At 38.5% G+C, this 25838-nt stretch overlaps 1 protein-coding gene across 1 annotated transcript in view; it reads left to right on the forward strand.

Annotated features, from left to right (window-relative positions):
- Positions 1-25838, forward strand: part of adamts16 (ADAM metallopeptidase with thrombospondin type 1 motif, 16) — a 66436-nt gene continuing 40598 nt past the window's right edge. Inside the window, exons 1-5 of the mRNA XM_023964549.2 lie at positions 1-390; positions 463-541; positions 4956-5314; positions 18466-18874; positions 23747-23949. Of these exons, the coding sequence (XP_023820317.1) occupies positions 295-390; positions 463-541; positions 4956-5314; positions 18466-18874; positions 23747-23949 (1146 nt within the window). The 5' untranslated portion in view covers positions 1-294. The remainder of the gene's footprint in view (positions 391-462; positions 542-4955; positions 5315-18465; positions 18875-23746; positions 23950-25838) is intronic.

Below are 25838 nucleotides of genomic sequence, written 5' to 3' on the forward strand. Positions count from 1 at the left end.
ACACACATTGGAAAGGTGGTGGAGGTGGAGGGGGTCGGCTGTCGGTTGTCTGCCTGAAAAAAAAGAAGGGAAAATGACTCGCCAGGGGAGAGTGGCTGAGTTCAGGCGAATCGCTGCATCTGGACTATGCGCTAAGTTGGAGATGAATGGGACCCAGGCTGATGTGAAGAAGTTTGCATCAGATGATTGATGCTTCAGTCCTCACAAGCAGGACAACCGCAGCCGTTGCTCCTTTCAATCGTTGATCGCAGAGTCTTCCTCCTCCGCTGGTGCCAGTGGTGGTGATCGTCAGACATGAGCGGAACCCGCGTTCCGTGTGCAGGCTGGAAACGCTGGACGCGCTTGTGCGTTTTTATGATCTGCTGGTTTTGCCTGTGCGCACCGAGCAGGGTAGGTTCACTGCGCGCATTTACGCAGAGCCGCCTGACAACTTCCTTCAAGAACTTTCTTCTTCTCTTTCAGTCCGCACTGCTGGTCAACACTAATGAATATCGAGGCGCGTCGACTTTGCTTCAGTCACTCAATTTACCTCCACACACAGGTAAGCAGCGCGCGGTGCTACTGTGTGCTTAGTGGATTTTACCGGAAATTCATAAATATGATATTTATCAAGGTAATGTGAGATTTTTATTTTTATTTTTTACACAATCATGGAATAAGTTTCATTTGTATACATCCCTGAAACTGTATCACCTTTTCTCTGTAATACCGTTCTTTACCGCTGGGGGGCGAGCTGCACCCTAACACGGATGGGATTCTGCAGCTGACTTGACACAAAGACCTCAATCTGATGTGTGTAAAATCAGGAAAGGTTTATTGTTCCTTGTTGAAACACCATTGAAGTTTTTTTTCTTCTTCTCTTTGGCTCTTTAACTGTCAAGGCAATGATCAAAAGAAGTCAGTTAACTTGCAGTTCAAATCAATCAATTAATTTTTTTTATAAAAAGTGGTGCCACATCCACTGAGAGCTCAGTGATTACTGCACAGCACACACGTGTGAAATATGTCTGCGTTGGTTTGGATCCATCATGTGCCGAGTCAGCAGCCTCTTTGGCGGCTCATACTGCAACAAATCTTATTTATCATTTATTTTGATGAGTCTTTTAGCAAGATATTTTTAAAGGAAGCATATGCAAACAATTTAAAATAGAATTAAATAACAGTAATTTAGTATTTTTGATTGTGTGTATTTAACAGATTTGTTGTGTGTTCTTTTTTTGACACTTCAATTTTGGACTTAAATTGTGTATAGTTGTATGTTAACCTTCATTTGGAGTACCTGCTGTTTTATGAGCGTTATAGGAACTCAGGAACCACTCAGCCAACAAACCAACAACTGCAGGATCTTGTGTCAGCTCAGCAGACGTAATTTGTGTGTGTGTGTGCTTTCTTTTCCCGCAGACTCTGTTTGTATACTGTCCATTATGGGTCACTGCAGCTGCTTTTTGAGTCAAAGTGGGACATTAAAGTAGACATACGTGTGTATGTGTGTTGGCATGTTGTTAGTGAAGTTAATGTTAAGGTTTTAGAACAAAATTATTACATTTAAAGACATGGCAATTTGGTTTTCGTTGTTGCTTTCCAGTCTTAAGCATTGTGAAAATTAGATGTCTATTCTAATATTGTACAAAAAACAAACAAACAAACAAAAAAAACCAAGAACTAGTATATAATTACAACCTTTTGTAGAAAAACGTTTTAGGTTTTTTCATTATTAAGGTTTTTCAAATCCATTGAAAAAAAATCTTGCACTATGACAGAAATACTTGCAATGCAACCACAAAGGGAGCACTATCCAGTGCTTTTGTGTGCTTTTATGCCCCAAGTCCAGGTAAATTCCCAAAGTGGTATCGGGAAGGGTATGGCATGTTCAAATGAAGCCGAATCCAAACATGCAAATTGTGAACAGAATTTCCTTACCAGATTGGTCGTAGCGAGGGTCAAACACGACTGCCACCAGCGCTGTTAAACAACAGGATGCTGGTTAAAAATTGGACAAATGTAGGAGAAGAAGAAGGTGTGTTCATAGACAGAAAGTGAAAAGGAAAGGCAATAAGAAATGACTTAAAGTGATTTAGAATGTAGGGACTTTGACATCCTGTGTGTTCCAGAGTAAGAGATATAAAAAAAAGAGCATCAGGTTCAAACTTTTTTAAATCATAGTGTGGATGAAAGAGGTATGGAGTTTGAGTTATCCTGAAGGAGGATTTTCCAAATAAAGATGAGAGGGGTGATGAGAACAGGTTTGGATGAGAGCTAGAGGAGAAGGAATACTGATTGGGGAAGACTTTAGCAGACAGAAGTGATGAGGAGGGTTGGTGTTCAGAACAGGACTGCAGAATGATAGGTAGTGGCGGGCTTCACTAAAAGAATGAAGATGGCAGTGGTGAACACATTTTTCCAGAAGCAGGAAGCAGAGGGTGACATAAAACAGTGGAGGGAGGAGAATTTGTTAAATTTGTACATTTGTAATTTGAAAGGGAGTCATGACTGCAAAGTGGTGGCTGGAGAGAGTGAAACCAGACACAATAGGAGGGCGGTGCATAGGATGATTTTGGTGGTGAGGAGAATGAAGAAGAAGAGGGGAGAGCTGAAAACCAAGAGGTGGGAGTTAAAAACTGAACAAGTCTTGTGTAGCTTTTAGAGAGGAGTTAAAACAGGCTTTGGGACATCAGATGGAACTCCAATGTGATTCGATGGATGCAGCGGGAAACTGGGAGGAAGGTTGGTGTCATCTGGAATGACAAAAGCACATTAGGAGGCCCAACGGTGAAACGAAGTCCAAGAGTGTGTAAAGAGGAACGATTGGTTGAGAAAAAAGTGGGACTCTGAGTTGCCTAATTCTGGTTATCTAGATCCACCTCCCTTTTTACAGTTCTCTCTGCCCTGCTGTCTGATGACCTACTGACTCAGGTGTCTCTGATTCTGACTGAATGAACATACCCGATCTAAGTCATCAGCAGGGTGAATTGCAAGAAAAGCTGAAAAACAGGCACAGTGGTCAATCTTAAGGACCAGGATTGGGCAGCAGGGGTTTAAGTGTGGGAAAGAGATGAAGAGGAAGAAGGTTTCAGGTGTGATGTTTGACAAGTTTCAGCAAAAAACAAAGACAATGAGCAGAAGACTGCAGTGAGAGCAGCCATGTTGTTGGCTCATGGACGGGAGGCAGAGCTGTGATACTGAGGTTCTCTATGGCAGTTACAAGGATGGATGAAGATAGTGGTTCACTTCTTGTACAAGTATTTTGTTCAGTTCTAATAAGGAATATGTATTGACCTATTCAATTGTATGGTGAAAAAATAAATAACTAAATGTCATGTGAGGAGATGCAAATGTCAATGAGTCAGTGGTTAGCAGAGTAGTTGGTTTAAGGAGCTGGATTGTAGTGGGTAATGGTTTATTGTTCATGTGTGGTGGGTGAGAATTGGACCCTTGTCTGTCGGGCAAAGATTTCAAAACAGAACTGTACATGAGATAGAAATGGTTTCTTGTTTTTGGTTAGACACTGATGAGCTCTTTGACTCCTTTTTGAAGACTATCCAACCTCTCAGTCCAGAATGTTCCCCCTCATTGACTTAAAGGAGAGTCCACTGTCCTTAAGGAGATGCTGAGTCCTGGCCTGATGTTTTGGGCTGTGTGTCAAACATCCAGATCAACAGAATCTGCGACCTGTTTCTTTAAATAAAGCTTTGTCAGTGAAGCCCCTTGTTTATTATCCAGGGGACGTCTTGAAGCCGAGTCATGGCAGCTGGACTTAAAGTTTGGAAAATGAATGGAATTAAATAAATTGGAAAAAATCTGCCCCGACAGTTTGCATCTTATTTCCCATGATATCAATGTTTTCACTGACTTGGTTTAATCCGTAAAGCCTGTTAGAGTATGGATGAGTGAGTGACTGTCTGCATAGAAAGGCAATTAAAAAAAGGTATTTAGTTCCAAGTGCAACATACGTTTGTTGTATTTTTAGTGATATTTTTTGTGTCTTCTGACAACAATTTTACAGAATTAAAGCCAGTAAAATAAAGGAAAAAAATGCTTTTACATTCACATTTAGCTAATCATATCGAATTGTGTAGTTGGCTCAAGCAGATTGTATGTATTGCAAATGGAACAACAGAGGGCACTTTGTCAGTATTTTATTTGGATTTGGAATTGATTTATTTCAAGCAATTAAAACAGAAAAACACTAAAGAAGACAAAAATACAAAGTCCTTATTTGATTTGAAAATTAAGATAAATAAAAATGAGTGATAAATATCCATATACATCCACATACGCTTGTAAATGTTGCAGTTATATTACTCCTCATCATAAATAGTTATATTTGCACTTATACATGCAATATATGATTAATTGAATCACATTAAATTTGGCCAGCAAAATAAATCACAAATTTATCATTATCGCGATATCAAGCTGTACAAGAGGTACATCGCAGAAGGCAAAAATTGCAATAAATGGCTCCCTTAAATGTGCTAAAACAATCTTATGGCAGCTTGAAGTATTCAACAAATCAAATAAATCCCTTTGTGCGTTTGACTAGTTTGATGGACGCCTTCACGTTGTTGACCAATCAGATGGAGTTCTTTTATGTTAGATGTTCATCTCCTATGTAGATGATGGTCAGTTGGGGTATCATTTTTTAACTGTTGCACTGAAATGGAAATGAGGTTTTTGGTTGTTTTGCTAAGTGTTTATGTAAGTTATATCGTCATCGCGGTATGGATCATATATATCGCATATCGCGAGTTTTCTTTAAATCGTGCAGCCCTACATTAAATCCTTTATTTTATTCTCCAGCTTTCTGACGAGAAAAGCTTTCACATCACATAAAAATGGAGTCCAACAGTTTTGCATGATTGAGTATAAATGCGTTTGAGAGAAGTCAAACAAATTAAGAGCTAAATAGTTTTCGCAATTGAATATTTACATATATATGTATTTTTTGTCTTTAGAGTACGAGATCGTGGCTCCATATGAGGTCAGCCACGAAGGTGTGTACATCTCTCACAGAGTTTCACACCATGAGCGCAGAAGGAGGCGGAGATCTCTGACTACAGAGGCACAGTCATCGAACAAAGGCGGCAGCAGTGAAAAAGTCCACTTCCGGCTGAGCGGCTTGGGGCAGGATTTCCACATGGAGCTGTGGGAGGCCTCGGAGAGCTTGATAGCACCTGGATTTACCATCCAGGTCCTGGGAAAGAACAGCACCAAGAGCCTGAGGGCTTACCACCAGGATGACCTCTGCTTTTACCAGGGGTCGCTGAGGTCGAGGGTCAACTCCTCAGTAGCACTGTCTACTTGCATGGGGATGGTAAGTCTCAACATGCACAGAATCAGGTTGCAGAAGGATCTGAATGGGATAGAGGGATTGGATGACTGAAATGCTTTTTTTCTTGTGTGTCAAGAGGACTTCAGGGTAATTCCAGTGTCCCGTGACCATTTGGGCTTAAATTCAGAGTTGGACACATTTAGATCGATCATGATTGAATTCCCTTACAACCTGTGGAATTAGTAAGCACGAAAGCCAAACGAATTTGGGTCATCTTTACATGTCTGATAGCAGAAACGGTTGGGGGTTCTTTTATGACAAAAAAATGAAGGCTAAGTTGGTGTCTTATGAGATTTCAACAAAGACTAAAAGCTGAATGGACACAGGCCGGCCTTTACAAGGCCAAACGAATAGACCCACATGCACAGCAAGACAAACTTGAGGTAACCTCTGCTTACAACCCCAAATATGAAGTACTCACAGATTTTTCTTGATGCATCCCTCATGCCAAACTTTGTCTTATCTTTTATGCAGCAACCGTTGCCCGTCTTTCTCAATGTTTGAAGTGATTGTGGTTGATGTGGAATGCAGGAATGCTGTGTGAGAGTGCATGTTACACACTATTGAAGCATTAAAACAATTTTAACTGGATCTGACAGACATCTGTCTATGTTCCCTTCCTTTGTAGATAGATTTCCTCCTAGACGTGGAAAAAAATCTACCCTAAACAAACCAGGTTTTCCTAATCCTTTCCTCTTGTTACGGAAATTAGGATGCCAATTTAGGTAACCTTTATGAAACCAGGTCATTTGAGAAAGCTTGTAGCCAAATTAGTTAAGCACATGTTCACCTCCTACAGAGATGAGACTTCTCCAAAAGCAAATTTATATAACAAAATCTTTTAAAAGTCCAACAGGGAGGTGGAGCTGGTAGAAAGGAGAGATGATTTTTATCAACTTTTTTGAGTTTTTAAGTGTATGATAATGTTAATTCTTGACAAAAACAACCCCATAGTGGTATTTTGATCCATTCACGCATTTCCCCCAGGTTTACACACCTTCTCCTTGGAGCTATAGCGGTGATCAGAAAAAACACTTTCCTCTTTTATATGCACATCCATCTTTGAAAAAGTTCGGATGTTGGTTTTTTTCGTGGGCGAGGCTGACTCCAGGTTGACGTCATGAAATGGGCGGCACCCACAAGGAGCGAAAGCCAGTGCCTCAGAGATTGAGTCGACTTAATCCTGGGTAAGAAAATGAACTGCAAAAATAGCTCATGTTTCATTAAAAATTAGTTCTTTAGTGTGCCAAAGGTTATATATTATCATAAACATAGATATAGTTTACTCTGAAAGGCCTAGGAAGAGCAGGATATAGACCCTTTAATATGGAGGATGTGTAAAGACCTTGTTACACTTTTGTATATAAGTAATTTAGTTTACTTTAGTTAAACAAATATGTATACTGTATATATCCAACTTTGTTCACCACACCACTAGTCTTAACTCTAAGCCCAGAAATGCACTTTATCAAGGCTATAACATGCAAAATGATTGCATTTTAAATTCCAGACACTTTTCTGACAACCATCTGCACACATACTTATGCAGATTTATTGTAATTTTATACGTTTTCACTGGTTTTTTTTCAGGTACTATAAGTGCTTGTTCAATATCTTGGTTAAAAAATAATTGTAATTGGATAACTATTATTGTCCAAGTCAAAACTAAATAAATAAAATCAGCATCCGACAGTGCTGTCTTATATTGAACTTCTGCCCTTTTTGCAAAGCAGCATAAAGGCAAAACAGCCTTTTTTTAATTGGCACATTGAATTTAATTCTAGCCAAATATTTGTCCAAATAAGTCTGGCAACATTTCATATTTGTCCCAAAAAGAAAATTTGTATTTTTTTTTTACCTGAATGGACTCTTGAGGTTATTAGAGGGGGATGGCCCATCTTTCTGCTTTTGTTTGTATAGTAGAAGACCGCTGCTGTGTCTGAGAAATGCCCTCTCAGAGCAGAAAAATACTTGTACATCTCTGGGGATCTTTTTCTTTTGAGTGTGTATGCATACATGAGTGTGTGTGTAGTGCTCTAAGCAGATCCCAATAAAAGATTCAGCCAAAAAGGTCCAGGGTTGCAGAGATTGTAAACACGATTCTCACGGCGGATTCTGGCTGGGATGGACTGAGGGAAGAGCATCAGCGGGAATTTGACTTTATTTGATGTGAAGAAAAGGCCACATAAGATAACGGTGTTCCCAGGGAAGACTAAAAAATGTCTTATATTTCTCAGCAATGTCTAAATGCCACCTAGTCTCTGAACTTCTATGTAAAAACAAAGTCTGAACTGGAGAACTAATGAGTAATAATTTAACTCACTAAGGGAAACGATGTTGGATAATGTTAAGTATAATCATAAAGGAGATTTTAACTTCAGTCTTGCATCCACACAGGGGTGACCCGAATGGTTGCTATAGGTTTTTGGGTTGTCTGGGCCTGTGGAGGGTCGTAGACAGATCTGGCCCTGTCTTAAAGGGAGCGCAAGTGTGTCTTGCAGTTCTGTTGAGGCTCATACAGCCACCTCCATTGGACATCATGAAAATGCAACACAGGATTGTCATCTGTATGGTAGGCTAAGGGAATTGCGATGGATTAGTCAGTATACCGTAAGTTACACGCACTTATGAGGTTTGGGTGAAGCTGTCATGTGCCATAATCTAGAGGTTTGTAAGATGTGCACACACACACATCTTACATCTTACGGTGATGCTTGGGGATGCTGTCACTCACAGCATCCCCATAGTAAAAACTGCATGAACATTTTATCTGTACGGGGTCACCGAACGGCCTGGCCCTACAATTTGCATATTTTGATTAGCCCAGCCTCGTTTCCACCCGAAAAGGCAGTTGTAACTGAAGGTTAATGTAGAGGATGGATGTGGTGTGACGAGACATTTTTGTGCTGTGCAACTTCAGGTCCCTAAAAGCACATCTGAGTGCCGCTCCCGCTGCAAAATCTGTGGGAAGTTCATCCATAAGGATTGATTTATTTGCTTCTTCTGCTCAATCTTGTTCATATTAATCAAAGTGCTTCAGTAAGTACAGTTAAAAATCAACTCCAAAATTTTAGAATGTATATAGTGTGTACCTAGAATGAGGCCTTTCATTCTTACCTTACACTAAAAGCCCTTAGTGTGTGTGTCAACAACCGTTTCATGAGGGAGAATAGATTCTCCTTATTTCTGTTGTTCTTAAAATTTGGTAAAGACGGTTTGACCAGTTTTCACACGCCTATGTGGGAAACTTGTCCTTCAAATTTGACGATGGGGATCTGCTCGCAGACAAGATGGCAGCAAGTAGCCAGAACCGGATTTGTAAAACTGTTACGCCGGAGCGTTAGCTCCAGTGTTCATTCACCGTAACTTTTCAACCCTTAACGAGGTCATCTTGAATCAGCGTATTCTGATGCGGAGAAAAACGGCTTTGCAGCAGTATTTAACACTTTATATGCATTATCGTGGAAAAGCCGCGTTGAATAGTTACTTTCCGGCGCAAAGCCACTTTTCTCTGCCGATCAGCAGATCCACGTTGATCGCGTAAGGAGTAACGGTCAGAACTAAGCAGGCTTTGACAGAGACATCTCCGGCGTTTAGGTTTTAACACTTTAAGCTGAAAAAAAAAACCCAGTACCTGTTAGGGACGCCAGTTTAATCAGTATTTTTAGAGAAAAAAAAAGTGTATTTTCTGCCTGAAATGGGGAGGGCGGGGAGGACGAGACGTGAACTTCCGGTTCTGGACTTGGGGTTCCGTCTAATGATGTCAGGGTGCCATGCTGTCTGCAACCAGGTCGTCTTGCATTTGACCCACCCCCCTGAGGGAGTGCTGAGTTTGAAGTCACAGCCCCACTCTGGAGAGTTTTAGTGATTTAACCCCCGAATCCTAAATGCTAAGAGGGAAGCATGAGGGCATTAGGTTGCATTTTAATAGTCTTTTGTATGACCTGACTGCGGATTTAAACCAACTATTGCCCAGTCTAGCAGTACACACTCCTCCACTGGAGCACTTGACTGTTAGAGTGATTATAGTACATAGCTGCAAAACATATCAAGATTATTCTTGGTACCTCGAATAAAAAATGTAGCTGTTATAGATGGATAAAGAGAGAGAGATTTAAGAACACATTAAATGGACAAATATTAACATACAATGCAAGTATTTACATTAAGAAGAAACTAAGTCAGAGAAAACATAACTGAACAAAAAAAAGAGAGCAAGATGAGGTAGAAATATAGATATATTTGTTCTCAGAGGTATTGCTGCTCGCATTATGATGGTTGGGGTTTATAATCTAATTACTGTATTTGGTATAGATAAGCCCTCAAAAGAGAAGAGAAAAAAAAGAAAGAGAGGCTAAAACCATTTGAGAGCTTAATGTATTTTTTTCCCAAACATTTTATCCAAAGGTGAATCTACCAGCTGTGTTGTAGACAGTTATTTATTTTCTGAATTTGGGATCCATTTCAATTGAATCAGTCTGTCATTTCACATAAGTATGTTATTGTTTTTGCCCTTTTTTGTCATTTAGAAAGTGGAATATTTTCTGGGCTGCATGGCGGAGTCCAAAATTAAACTTTATAGATTGATTGTCATCTTTAAAAAATGTCACTAGGTGTGCATGTGAGCGTCGGAATGTGTTTGCCGGCAACAGACTGGCGACCTGTTTAGGGTTGTACCCCGCTGTTGCCCAACAGGAGCTGGGATAGGCTCCAGCAACCATACGTTGCCATAGGGGGATGGATGGATGGATTGATGGATAAATGCATTCTTGGATACTTTGATGCCATGAGCTACTGTTTGGGGTAATATAATGAGATTTGCAATTATTTTTCATAAATCAAGCAGTGTTTTTAAACATTTTGGTTTCCTTTGTCATTCTTTTACAAAATTAACTGCCGGCACTTTGTGTGAGGATGATAAACAAAAAATCACATTGGAGTTCTCTGAATGACTCACAAAGGGACGTCAAAAAGAAAGATCAGCTTTAAAAAATAAAGCATAGAGAGGAATGGTCCAGTGTAAGTTCTTTAATCTCTCCTTGGCATTTTGAAGTGCTGAAAACTCCCTTGTAGGGAGCGCGATGCTGTGAAAACTAAGATGACTTTTTAACTCTCCACTCCTGGCAACTGTGGTCAGCCCACTTTTGATGAAAGTCGGGAGATCAACTGTAAAAGTCCCTCACTTACAAGCAAGGAATTGGTGGAATAAAAGTAGCAAGCCAATCCCGCTAACTGCATTGTTCACCTGCCAAGTGGGCTGATACTGTAGACGGTCACACATGTGGAAGGGGAGATCATAAAACAGTTCCTGCTCTGAGTCGACTCCTTGCTGCTGCATAGTCCACTCTAGTCTGGCTTTTATGAGAGTGAGGGTATTGCTGGGTTTAGTAGAGGTTCTGCACAGACATTTTTCAATCTAGGGTTATAAATCCTTATTTTGTTGCTCTCTACAGACATCTTGTGTGAATTTAAGCTCTACTAAAACTCTAAATAAAAGATAAGGTACCTCTTTTGGCCCAAAATTCATAGAGTTTTGAAGGTGGACATCTGGACACACTTTGAAATTCTAAGAACTTGTAAGCTAGGAGAGACAAACGGTGTGTGTATTTTGTTTAACAGCAAATGGGCTTCTTTAACCCAGTTAACATGAACAAACGGATAAATCATTTTCACTCCTAATGCCTGCAGCTTTAAGCAGCACATGAGGACTGGTGCAACTTTAAAAGTTAAATGTTGATTTTAATAGGCTTGTGAGCATCTGCCTTTGGCACAATACAGAAAATGATCTGTTGATGCCAATCTGTTTGTTCATTATGCTGTTTGTTCATTATGCCCCCCCCCCCCCCCGTTTTGTTTTTGTGTTTTCTCCGGTGAACATTTTTGCACATTATTTTATAAAATTTTTATATACGTTTTATTTATTTTTTTATTGTAACCCTTTAACAGCAGAGATGTCACCGGCGACACCTAAATAACAGACGCTCAGTGGCGTACCGTAACTCTGCGACTGTTTACGAGATTACTTGAATCTACTCATTCTGAAGCTATGTTCACACTGCCATCACCGTAATCTATGCATATTTTGGGCTTCTGTTTACGTGTCGCTACAATTAATCCATGAGTTGATTTCTATTCCTAAAATCGAACTAGACTGATTTGTCTGAGACAGAATCGAATCGAATTGACCAATACAATTTAAAAAATCGTTTTAAAATGAGATAAATCGATAATCAAATAGGAACTGAAAAATACCACATGAATTGAGACATGAAAGGTTTATTTTACTATAACAATATAAATGACCAAGTGCCATTACTTTTGAATAGATTTGCAAATAATTCTTGTTAACTTGTTTGTTTGTACACATATTTGATTTACGCTTAATTATCTTTCACGGAATCTGGAAAACTTAACCTGCATTGTTCAGTACCCAGGTATTTATCTCAAGTTTAGGTCAGTGAATCGGATCATTAGAAATAAACCAAAATTGAAAGTGAATCGAATCAGCAACCACAAATATGGAACTGAGCCATTGTTAAAATGAATTGTTTAGCTGCTAGTACTGTCGTATTGGCAACGTGCCAACAGGTTAAAAAATTGATCATGGAGGGAAAATTAATAATTGCAGTTTGTGCCCGGCTGGAATTTTATGATGCCGGGTCTTTCATTTATCTGAATAGAGCTGTGAAAGAAAAAGTCCAGAGCAAGATGCACAAAATTTGCACCACTTCAACATTTTCCACCAAGCCTCTTCCAACTGTAGCTACATGCAGTACTTTGGGTAACGCCATTCCAGTGTGAACATCATATGCTGCAAGCACACTCTTGAAAAAAACGCATTGTTTTATAATGGCACAAAGTGGCTTTTCTCCACTATAGCATTAGCGGATTTACGTTGTTTGCGTAGGCACGTCACTACTGTGAAGTGTTGCATGTCAGCACAAGGTGCTGGGCACTGGAGGTATTACTCTGGCGTTAAAGGGTTAAGTGAGTTTTTGCCCTCCCCTATAAGTTTAGCAATAAAACTGTTCAAATGATAACCATAAATCTTCCTCATTCTATCATCAAACGTTATGGCCCTTGTTCGCAATCACACTTGGGGGCATAACAAAGTTTGGCTGTTAAACAGAGAAGCTGTGGAAAACTGGGTGAGGCAACCTGAAAAATAAAACTTAAAATTACTATATATATTTTTCGGAAGATTAAATAGAAAGAATATTTTTATTTTTTTCTGTTCTGTGTCAAAATAAAAGTTTTTCACATAGGGTATTTTATTGGTGTGTCTTGGAAAAGTTCTCACATTTGTAGCTCAATTTTACATTTGGCATCAGAGTTAAACTGCGAATGCGTTGCCAGTTCAAATCAGCACAAGGGCATGTGCTTTCCTCTTGTAATAAAAAAGTCGGTGTGTTTATTGCCTCCAGGTTAGAAATAGTGGTATGAATAGAATACTTCAGACTCGTTCCACCTCTGGGATTTCCACAAAGATGTGAAAGAAGGTCCACTGATGTGACAGAGCTTTGAAAACCTCACAGTGTGGTCTTGGAGGGTTGCCATCCTTATCTTTCAGCATCAGGTCAGGAAAAGATCCAACAGGATTTCTATCAGTTTGACAATGTTCAAATATGGTTTCTACTTTTTTTTTGTATACAAAGTAGATTAGACAGCAGTTAGTTGAGGCCAGCTGAGGTCAATTTGTGTCACTGTGGAATATATGTGTAAAAAAATGCATATGCAAATGCACAGTGGGTCTTTTTAATAACATAAAAGCTGCCAGTAAAATCCTGCATCAAGCTGCAACAAGAATCTCAAGAATGTCAAATTTCAAACTAACATTTTTGTATTCTGTTTAAAATGAGTTGAAGATAAGATTTTATAAGAATCTGGCCACATTCGGGTGCACCTATAAGCAGTGAATGCTTTTCTTCGTTTATGTTTCTTTTTTGTTTTGTACCTAGCAACCCCCTATTCCTGTTGCTGCTTGTCTGGATGCGTTGACTCCAGAGTCCAGCTGTTTGCGCCCTCCCAAGTAGTCTTTCAGTATTTTATGACTGCTATTTGCACCTCGTGGAGCTCGGTGTGTAATCTGATGACTTTGGCTATTTGGGAGAAGCACCAGCATGACCTAATCTAACATAGTAGCCAGTTAAGGTGCACTCATGCTTTAAGGGAATGCAGATGCATGCTGTTAAAGTATGATTAGTTATCAAACGTAGAGACTGAAAAGTCATTTCAGAGCAAAAACACAATTCAGATTTCTTGACTTTATCGGAGCAAAGTCTAGATCTTGAGGTATGAAGCCAGATAGACCTGGCTGACATGTTAAACTGTCATTTTCATATACGACAAGCAAAACGAAAGACTTGGCACTGTGATCCAATACTTTTTTATTTACATCCTCAATACAGAATATCTTTTCATTCAGTAATTTCTTACTGCAACGCTGTCTGAGGTCAGATAATCAACCTTTATTTATATTTGATATCCAATATGACATAGCCACACCCACAGGATAAATGACTCAAAATGGTTCCTACAACCACTATTCATTGTTTCACTTCAATCACAAACTCCAAAAAACAAAAACAATCAAAAACTTTAGGTCTCAGAGGACAACGACTAATTACAACGGTTAAATGACATGTATATTTTAGAAAAAAAATGTTATAGTTGAAGAATGCGAAACATTGGCAGTTTTAGGTTCTTGTCATGTTTTTTCTGCATGCTGACACAAATTAGAGAGTCGAAATTGTGAATGTAAAGATAAAACTGACTCATCTTTCTTTTAGTAATTATAAATATACACACCAGATAGTTCACATGTTTTGAGTATATTTAAAATGAGTCAATTCACCTTTAATAACCTGTATGAAGCGCATTGAGTAATATTGGGCTATATAAATAAAATTGAATGGAAGTTTCTCAATACTCGTGGCCGAAGCCAAACTTTTTCTTGGCTGCACGGACCCCGAAGAAGGCTTATGGTTATGATTAGGGATAGGTTAATATGTGCGACCTACAACAATGTTGGGCGCACTTAAAGTACGTGCGGGCAATGCAGCAATGTGCATCTTTAACATGAATTTCCATCTGTTTTTGTGCTTGGTCGCATATAAATATGTGGAAATAACATCAACCTTTACAATGTTTGGGGAGTCACAGGTATCTTTCACAAAATCACAGATGAGATCAGTATAGTGATCTGATTTCCTGGTGCTAAGACCTTCAAGAACTCCAGTTTGCCCTTCATCTGGAATAAGACATAACAGAAAAAGTCTATAAAGGTATATCTGATTTTTTTTTTTTTTAAGTTGAAGACATTTCACCTTTTATCCTAAGAAGGCCTTTTCAATTCTGGAATTGGAGAGGTCCACCTGACCTTTTCTTAAAACTAGTTTAGGCTGGATGAAAAGGGATATGCTACGATGAGACACTTTTGTCTTCTTCATGCTGTTTATTATTATTATTTTTATTATTATTTTTTGTAGTTTCTTTGAGCAGACACAAAGCCTTTATGACGAAACACAAATTGAAGGTTCTTGAGTTTCCCTTTTGCTCACATCTTCAAGCTCTGTCGCCCATCCTCCTTTCCAATCCCCGTCCCAGACAGAATAAATTATTAGCGCTGACGTTTTGAGGGCTGAGAGCTGCACAGTTCAGGTCAGAGGCCTCACCGTGACTTGGAACCAAATGTTGACAATTGCCTGTGATTACTTAGCAGCAGGATGGGTACCATGTGGAAAAAAGCGTTGGTTGTCACATGTGATTGTAAGGAACGAGCCTGTTTCTGTTGTTTGAGAACGGTTGGGCGAAAGCCGTATAAAATTGTTACCTTTTTCATCATTGCATCAAACAACATTTTTTTTTTCTTCTACAACAGAAATTTCTCCTTTCACATATTTCCAAAGGCAACAATAAAAGCCAACTAAAAAGCCTATACATTGATGCAACTCATCTCAGTTATTTTTAAAGCACAAATTCACACTCAAGGCACTTGTGGTAAAATAAGGTTAGAAACTAGCAGGGTAGAAGTTGTAGATAGGAAAACGGTAGGGCTGTGAATTGTTAGGTGGCCGATTTGATTCACGAATTAAGCTCAAAGATTCACAGACTGAACCACGCTTCTTCATATCTAGTATGTGTATACAGTTCCTATATAGTTGGTTTTTTACTGGATGTATGAAAATTAAAATTACATGTACTAAATCACTATTGTTTATACCTTTTATTTAGAACAGGAGAATCAACTAAACTGATAGAAAAGACATAGATTTAGAAAGAAAGATATGGTGTTTGTCATCTTAAACTACGGAGCCCTTGTCCTGACATTAAGATATTAAAATATATCTTGTTCCCTCAGATTAATATCTCGTTCGTACGAAATACTATTCCGTTCCCACAAGATACTATTGCGTTCCCTCGAAATACTATTCCGTTCCCTCGAAATACTATCCCGTTCCCTCGAAATGATTAACTCATAGATTTACAGCAGATACCTTCACATTTCTGTCTGTGTGTGTCTCATTACATTGCATTGAAGACACGGAGGACGTTTAGAAAACAGATTTATTTATTTTAAAAAGCACAAAAGCATCCATCGTATTCACGTTCATTCACATGATCATCCTAATGGTACGCCCTCCGTCATCTTGCTGCAAAAGCCGCTTCCTGCCGCTACTTCCGTGTCTCTGTGAACATTCAATAGGGGTAAAAATAAAAGCAAGAATGGTCGATCTGTTATTGTCTCCATGAAAGATTAAGCTGGCTGCTTCGCCTAATGCACTTACCTTAAGCTCGTAGCATAACAACAATAGCAGTACGTCACGTTTCCCAGCATGCTTTGCGGCCAATCATTGGTCTTGTTGTTACACCTTGGTTACAGGGATCAAAGCACACAATCAAATTTTTCTAACTTTAGCTTTTATTTTATTTATTTTTGTCTTTAACATAGTGGCCTGAGAGTGCAATCAACAAATTTAGGTTTACGTTTCTTGATTGTAATTTTGTGTGTTTTTCACTTCCCCTCTACTACACTTTTGAAACCAGAAGAGTAAACAATGCATGTCTCACATGTAAAAGACACATCCAAATGATTTGACTTCGTGTTTGATTCCCATGTACCTCTTAACAATAAAACATCTGCTAAATATAAATGCATTAAGTCTTAAAAAACCTGTTTGCTTTTTTTCCACATCAATCCCATGGTGTCATTTTTTCTATTCCACACCCCTTCACCCTCTCACCTCAGAATTATTTGCTGTTCTTTGAATTTTTAAACTGCAAGCTGAACCTTTAGCTGTTGGGCTCCTCTCAAAAGTAAAGCAGCTAATAGTAGGACAGGTTTCTTCAATAATATCTTGTATATTTTTTTTTTACCTATTTAACCAAGTTTTAAGGTTTCTGAAAGACTATAAGACCAAGCACAAGCCTTTTCCCTTTGGCTTTTCCAAAAGTTGTTGAATGTGTCAGTATTTTTGTTGTCCTCTTTTCTCTGACACTAGTTTCCGTAAGGTGGGAAATTGTTAAACGTTGGTTAAGTGCAGGGATTTACTCTGCTCTTGCATGATAAGAAAGAAACAAACACTTCTCTTTTAATCCAGTCTTAATTGAGAGTGTTATTCAACAAAAATTAACACATCCTTGATTTCCTATCTGTTATTACTTGAGGAGTAAGGGTGAAAAAAGGACCGTCAACATTTATCATTTTTTAAATCTAAACATTTCAAATTATTGATATCATAGCAGTTTAAATCATTAATAAAAGCCCAGGCTTACACATCTGCAATAACTTAAATCTGATTAAAGGTTTAAACAAAGATTTTTTTAAAGAAAAACTCAATAGTCAAAGCGTTTGTTCAGCATTTCTAATGATGATCTAATTTGTTGGCAAGGCTAAGATCGATGATTGTAATTGAGAAGAGAATGAATGAAATGAGGTGTGAAATCTTCTTGAATAATCACGCAGTGATCTCTTCTAAAATACACAAAAGCTGGTTCTATCACCCAGAAATCCAAATGCTTAATTACAGCGCCCATGCTCCCAAGAAATCATCGCTTCAGTTTTTTCATTGAAAGGTGTTAAAACAAGTGGTGTAGTGTGCGTCCCATCACCCTCAGTGAGATATATACATATATAAAGTTTTAACAGTTTAAATCTTGGCCTTAGAGCAAAAAATATGACAACATACCCATTAAAAATAAAATACGAGATATGAACGGACGTTCTTGTAGCATTTTTCTCATGATGGAGGAGATATATTTAAAAAAATTAAGCTTAAGATTGCATTTCTGAGTATTTCTGAGTATTTCTTTATTCAAATTGGGAGCAGACAAAAATAAAGAGCTTATTTTTTACATAGAAAATATGCTGGGCGGGGCCCAAGCTTCCTGCTCCACTCTATTCTGATGCATCTACTTGTAGACGACTACAGTCATGAATATGTAAACAGATGAATAATGGCATGTTGGGGTGGGCTTACTCTGTGCCAACAGTCCCGTCCACAAATTTCTATTGAACTACTTCCGCTCTGCTGAAACTATGTCACAGGTTTAATTTTGGCAAAAAAAAATGGCATAATCATAATTTAAAGATCAGAAGCTGATCAGAGTGGGACTTTATAGAAAAAGTTAAATTAATGAAGAAAAATACAACAGTCAACGATTGCATTGAGGTTTCAATATCTTTCGTTGTTGTTTCTCATTCCAAAATAAGAGTGCAGACTTTGTTACAGGAACAGGCATTTGGATGACTGCGAATTTAAAACACAAATTATATTCCCTAAACATAATTGTCTGTTCTTAGGACGATTTATTATCCAAGAATGTACCTGCTTTTGTCAGGGCAACAGGATTCCTTTGGTAAATCTGTTTGTTGTAGCAGGTTTTTTGTTAGATTTTACTGATAAACGCTGACCCAGAGCAGGAAAACAGATGCTGAAAGAAAAATGGCTAATTACTAAGCTGAAAAGGTTTAGACAGTTCAGGTCTGCAGTGACCAAAGGTCACATTTTGAAATATAGCTGACAGGGAATAGGTGGAACGTTAGAATGAAAGAAATATTATTAGACAGATCTTCAGGCTCCAAAATACACGGTTCATGAAGCTAATCTACTTATTTTATTCTTTTTCTCCAGTCAGGTTTGATTCGAACACAACATGCAGACTACTTCCTCAGACCGGTGTCCCGGAGCCTCGCGGAGAGGGAAAACTTTACGGCACCTGTCACTCACCAGCCGCACATCCTCTACAAGAGGGATGGGGTCACCTGGTTAAAGCAGATGTATCACCAGCCTCGGGCGCTTCAGAAAAGATCTGCAGATTCATTTCAACATTTATCACCCCGTCCCTCAAAGGTGAACTCCCCCTACGATGGCGCTCACCAAAAACGTGTGCAGAGACAACAAAGTGGCATCCACAGCCATAACAGCTCTAACAGCTCAAGTCTTTTGGACCGGCGGAAGCAGCATGGAGACGTCCATCACCTCAGTGATTACAGACCTGGAGAGAAGCAGAGGCAGCACTTCTGTGGGAGAAAGAAAAAATGTATGTAAGGGCACTTTCTCATTCCATCTAGCAATTATTTTCCTCCTTGGATCTATGCATATTTCTGCAACTGATTACAGATGGAGGGAATGGGAATAAAACGCCATACAAGCACTTCAAAACTTTAATGTATCAACACTAAAAAAGGGGGACAATCAATTTGTTAAATTTTAAATAGCAACTTAAAGTTATTTATGGAGTAGGATCAAATCCTGGCTGGAACCTTTCTGTGTGGAGTTTGCCTGTTCTCCTCATGCTTACAATAGTTTCTTCCACAGTCTAAAAACGTGCTTCATAGGTTAACTGGTACCTCTAAATTGCCCCTATAGGTGTGCATGTGAGTATCTGGCCCTGCAACAGATTGGCTACCTGTTCAGGGTCTACTTTGCTCAATATAACTGGATTGGCTCCAGGAGCCTCATGGGTTCACAAGATAAATGGATGTTTAAAAAAAAACTGTCTAAAAAGCACAGGGATATGGAATACATTTTTCTTTAGATTCGGACGTCACTACAGCTGGATGACGTCATCAATACCAGCCGGTCGTCTACGTTTCGTAGTGCTCGGAAATTACACATCGGTCTATGACTTTAAAAAGTCATGCAAAAGCAAACACTCAATACTGACGTTTAAATATAAAAGATATATAAAAGTGTGAAAAAATGCATTTCTCTTCGATGCCACAGGAACTAGGGATAGTCAGTCCTAGGTCACTACAGCTCCTGCTTAAGAAACAAACACTTTCAGACACCACTACAGCTTCAAATACCCCTACAATTGAAGCAGTGGGGAGGAGCCAAAGGGGTTCGGAAGCAATAAGAATTTGACCTAAAAATGTGATCTTGCAGTTGGTCAAACTGGCCACAGTTCGCTCCCAGATGAACACTTAAACCGACTCAGTCCATTTAAAAGTGTTAATTGCCCTGCAAATGTAAAAAGCGAATCCATTTGTATGTTTTTGTTTTATTCATGCACTTATCAAATTCTACAGAGTAGCCATGTGCTCCATTGTGTCATTTAGGTTACCGCCAATTCATTTTTCAGCTTTTATAATATTGACATGAAATAGGCCACCCAGAAAAAGCTAAATCTGAGACTTTGCTAATAGTGTTTTAGTCAGAAAATTGATTTTAATCCTGCGTTACCCACCAGGACACGATTAAGATGGATTATATCAGTGCTTCTCAATTATTTTTTGCCAGGCCCCCCCTAGGAGAAAGAAAATGTTTCGCGCCCCCCCTAACCCCCACCCCTACCCCACAAACACACCCGCGCGGTGACAATATATTAGGTTAGTATCTATAAAAATTGTGTAAGTAAACCTAAAATTATATCTTTTAACAATAAAAATAGAAAAAAGCAATATAAATCCACTTTCAACAAATATTAACTTTATTTTGCCACACAGAAACCCTGTTCTAGTCTAAAACAGAAAAGAAGCTTAAAGTGCCTGAAATAAAAAAAAAATCTGTCAGTCCTTATTTAAATTAGAAACATTTTTGACCAACTGAACCATTTGATGCTGAAAAAAATAATTAAATCAATAAATAATATTAAATGTAAATTCATCTGAAACATTAACACAGCAGCACCAATATATTTAACGTTTTTAGTCTGAAGAAATAGGTAAAAAACATTTTACTGATTTTTTTTCTAAATGATGGATCGTTTATTTATGATCTCATAAAGTGCAGCTGTTTTACTGCATTACCTGCTGTCTTTATGTCAAATACTGACACCTACTAAACCACAGGCAGACAAAGAATATATTTATGGACAATAAAGACACGTCATCAAAATGTCTACAATAGTTCATAAAGAATGACATTATTAGCATGAGCTGAGTCATCTAAAGGCACGTGATGATCCTGGTGTTGCGCAATCCAGGCAGCGCTTGCAGCTCCCCGCTTGCCCCGTTCCACCTCGCAGCCTGGATCCCCTGCCCCTCCCCTTTTCTTTTCACACACGCAGCCGCGTTTGACAGAAGACAGGAGCAGCTGCAGGGACGGCAGTTCAGTTTCAGACGGTTACAAACTGTGATAGAACAGATAATAGGAAACCAACCGCAGATTTTTTTCCAAGCACTGAGCCGCTGTCACCACCGTCCCCCTCGTTAAATTTGCACCCTGGACAATTGCCCGTATTACCTGTGCCTAAAACCGCCAATACTGCGAGCCCCCCCTGGCAGGTGTGCCCCACTATTTGAGAAGCAATGGATTATATGCATTAAACTGCTTAGTTGAGCACAGCCTCACTCTATCCATGGCTGAATTGGGTGTAAGAATACATTTAATGGGATCAGAGTAACTGTTGATTTATGCTGTTTATCACATCATTAGCACCTTTTGCGTTAAAAAGAAAAACAGCCCTGTAGGTTTTGGCTTGACAGCTCCAAAATTGACTGGGAATTCAGTAATGTGACTTTTCTTAGCTAGAAAAAGTTTCAGTTGGAAAACATTTTTAAACAATTAACAATACTTGGACCCAATAAAGTTACCCCTGAGAAATGTTGAAGTGTTGAAATGGTCCTTTGTTCATGCAACATGGATATACTTTAAAGCTGGAGAATAATATTATCTCATTTATATTGACAGATTTGACTTCAGGAATGACTTCACCTAATAGATTTAAAGGGGTCTCATTTTTCGCTCCATGACAAATGTTTGTTCTAAGAGCAGTGACAGCGAGATCAGTTACTAGTGTTTGTCTCTCAGAGGTTACATGATTACAAGCAGGGGTAGAACTGATACTGTACCACTCTTACCCTGCCAACCACAGCCGTCTGTCCCCTGTAAAAACATGCTGGTGCTTACATTTCTGTCAGATTAGATCAGTGAACACCTGTGTGCGGCTTTGGTCCAAAAAGCACATAGGTCACTCACCTGCTTCCTGCCTTTATAAACAAATGTCAATGCCTTTGTAGTTTATCTTAGCCAAGAAACTATAATCACAATTTTTGTTTGCTTTGTCAAGAAGACATTTTTAACCTCATCTCACATGTTAACCTATTACGTAAAAGCTTATAGATTTGAACAAATTGTTAAAATATTATGAACTATCAACAATACATATTTTATCTAAGACACAAAAAGTGATGAAATACTAAAGAATGATAAATGGTACAGTATACTGTAATAATACCAAAATCACATATAAAACACATTATATATCAGTCATTTCCCCCCAAAAGGGAAACATTAGTATTAAAACACAAAAATACTGGTTTCTGGGGTGCGCGAGAACGTTTTTGGTGCTCACCAGAAAGTATAAGGGTGTATTCCGACTGGACCCAGATAATCTGGAACAACTTTTAAGTTTGATTACACACCAGCAGTCCCTGATCCAGGACCAGGAATCACTCTTTCGAGGTGGTCTCAGTTCGTTTCCAACTGAGTTTCGGTTTGCTTTGAGATTCCTCCGTCTGAACACAATCCGTTCTCGGAGCGGATCAACAGAACAAAACGGCCACCGTAGCTGATGATCACATGATGTAAACAAAGTAGAAATGTAGCAACAGATGAGCCACGGACAAATAAAAAGCAACGATTGTCGTGTTATTAATCAGAGCACTTATTTTAACACAGCTGAAAATGCTTCTTACATGTCTTTTTGTGTCTCGTAACACGACACGCACCCTGCGTGGCGCTGACATAATCATAAAAGCTACCTTGCAGTTCCTTCACAGAATTCTCTCAAAGAGATGCCATAACACCACAACAATGAGACACAGCAACTCATTGAACTGTGGTCAGAGAAATGCAGGCTCATTAAAACAAATTTTAACGTGATGCACATTGCTTCAGAGACTGTTTTTTCTACAAACTGTATGTCATAAACATTTGGTTGCATGCTGGACCTGATCCGGACCAAATTAAGTAGACTGAGTTCGGACAAATGGAATTTTCCAGCCTGAATCCACCTAAGAAACTCATGTGCATCGCACCAGTTGATCAAAGCAGGTAAATCCCCTGCGCTAAAACAAGCCACATGACTCAAGAACTCTTTTTAGGTGGCATTAAGAGAAACCATGATAGTAATGTAGGCCAATTAAAGCTGCAGTGTCTTTGTAGGCAAGTCAGAAGGTAAAAAAAAAATCAATAAGCTCACATAATGTCTGTCATTTTCAGGTAACTGACGCTGCAAAGTCTCTTGTGCGCAAATGACTACTTAGTTTGTCATGCGCACCAGTTTATTTCTTGTGTGTGTACCAGATACTTTCTTGTGTGTGCACCAAATACTTTTCTTGTGTTTGTTCCAGATACTATCTCTTACACACACAAAAACACTACTAATTTATGACCCCCTAGGTGCTATGTAACCTTTACTGTTTGTAATATTTAGAAAAAAATAAAAAACTTTTTTTTCCCTAAAATGTCCATAATTTGGCTCATGGATGTATCAGGACTCCCTGTACCAGTAGCTAACATGCAATATGCTGTGAGGTTTCACACTTTACTTAAGAGTACCATAACACTAAAGCTGCCAGACTCAACTACAAAAAAGGAAAAGAAAAACATAATCGGGTGGTTTATTTTTTCAAGTCACAAATTGAAGAGTCCATTTAATCATCCAGAGTTGTCTTTTACCTGCCAGAAACACTAACAAGCAAATGTAGCATTTGGCTTTTAGCTAAAAAGTCAGTTTCGGATATTTGGCTTTTCACAATAAACAAGATGAGCTGTGGAAGGAAATATTTGTCTAAAATGTGGACAGCTGTTTTTCATTGTATTTCATTAGTCAACTGTTAGCTTCTAACCAGAAGCATGTCCTTAAGCACATGGGGGAAAAGTTGCTCACTCAGTAAGAACTGTTCTACAAAAGGTTATCTAATCTAAATTTGAAATGTTCAGCTTTTTGAAACTGTTTTCCCAGATATGCCCAAACCTCCAGAGGAGAACATTTACGTCCTTCCAGACGAGTACAAGTTCATTCCCAGGAACAAGCGTGCTGTCCTCTCAAAGAATAGAGACATTCAGAGGCTCAACGTGGAGACACTGGTGGTGGTGGACAGAAAGATGATGGATAACCATGGCCATGACAACATAACCACGTACGCTCTTACAGTACTAAACATGGTAAGAGAGATCCTCACATCCCTAGTGCGTTTGGTTTAGCGTTGGTCGGATGAATGTGCTTGATTGTTAGTGCTGCCATCTTGCTGGTTCTGGAAAAGGCATGTCCAAAGTCCGGCCCATGAGCACAATGGAGCCCATATTCAAATTTCTAACAGCCGTCTGGGTCCTTCATAAAATCAGAAATGTACCAACCCCAGCACTTTCTAAGAACTCAATTTTTTGAATTTTTGATTGGCTAAAAGCTGCTGTAAACAAGTGGCAACCACCTGTGGCTACGTTAGAGCCTTAAGGGTCAAACAAGAACAGATTTATTTTGTTTCTGAGATAATAATAAGTAAACTTATTTGTGTTATTTTCCTGTTCACATGATTTAAATTTAGATTTGTACAGTGAGCATTTAATAGTTAATATGTATCATTTCATTTCAACCCAGATTTAATGAATACATGTTTTTCAGACATGATTGATTGGTTGATTGATTGATTGATCGATTGATTGATTGATTGATTGATTGATTGATTGATTGATTGATTGATTGATTGATTGATTGATTGATTGATTGATTGATTGATTGATTGATTGATTGATTGATTGATTGATTTCTGGTCTTCAAATAAAAAAATGTATTTACATTTATTCCTGCCCTATGTGAAAAAATTTAAAGTATCCACTTGTAAGTTTTATTTGCATTTCATGTTATTAAAAGGGTTCAAAGAATGGTTGGCCCTCACTTATTTTCACCTCACCAAATCTGGCCCTCTTTGCAAAATGTTTGGACCCCCCTGTTCTAGAACCTTTGACCTCTTGTAAAATAGGTACTTTATATAATTTGGTTTCAAGAGAAAAAAAAGCACATCTGCTATAAAACAGTCTGTTCTTGAGAAGCACCATGCTTAGGTCAGATTTAGAGAGTGATTTTTATAATCCATATAATTTAACATAGTTTTTTAGGTCAAAATGGAAATGTTTTCCAGTAAAATGCACCATGCACCGATTATAAAACTGATTTAAATTTGAAATGTGAAGCGGAATAAACTTTCAGGTTCTTAACTTACTGATGTATTTCCAAAAAGATAATTTTTTTTGGTCACATTTATTATTTTTTAAATGCAAAATCTCTTCGACCGTTGTTATCATTAACAAATGAAACTTAAGTTGCCAGTGCAGTCTTTTTGAGTTGTGCCTCAGTTTAAGGTAACTTGATGACCAGACTAAGGTCTTCAACCGATATCTGAGTGAGGTCATTGGTGCGACAGTCAAGTCCCCCACCCCACCCCCAGCTCCTTTCAGCTGATCCTCTCACTGAATTCCACCTTGCTAGTTTTTGCTACTTAATGACGGACTGACAAATCCAGAGATAATCCTTCTATTTTGAAAACATAGTGCTTTCTAAAAGAAACCTTCTTGGAGGAGAGCCCCTAATACAGTATAGAGTTTCACAAAAAATAGCAAATATTTTACCTCACCTGCCGACTCCCAAAATTGCAAAAAAAGATATTTAATCTTCTTTTTGTTTTGACCATCTGGTGTTGACACAGCGGATCATTCTATTCCCTTCAGCTCTATTCAAAATAAGTTTTTATTAAGATTTGTCATGTATGTTTTTTTTTAAAGGTGAATGAAATTCACTTTAACGTTTAGTATTTACCATGTTTTAAAAGCCTGTTAAAGACTACATTGCTTCGAACACTTAAGCACCAGAAAAACATGGAAACAGTGAAAACCTGGGGTTTCCCTGAATCTTTTTGATCAGATCAGGATGTGCAAACCCGACACTGACAAACACGGGGTTCCTCAATGTTGAACAAGTAGCTTTGATTGGATCTTTGCCCTGAATTTTTTTTCCAATTTCACAGCTGTGTGTCTTCCATAAAGTCAGCACAAAGAAG

This window comes from Oryzias latipes, chromosome 16, assembly GCF_053564925.1.
Source record: "Oryzias latipes strain Hd-rR chromosome 16, Olatipes_Hd-rR_3.1".
NCBI classification, from domain to species: Eukaryota; Metazoa; Chordata; class Actinopteri; order Beloniformes; family Adrianichthyidae; genus Oryzias; species Oryzias latipes.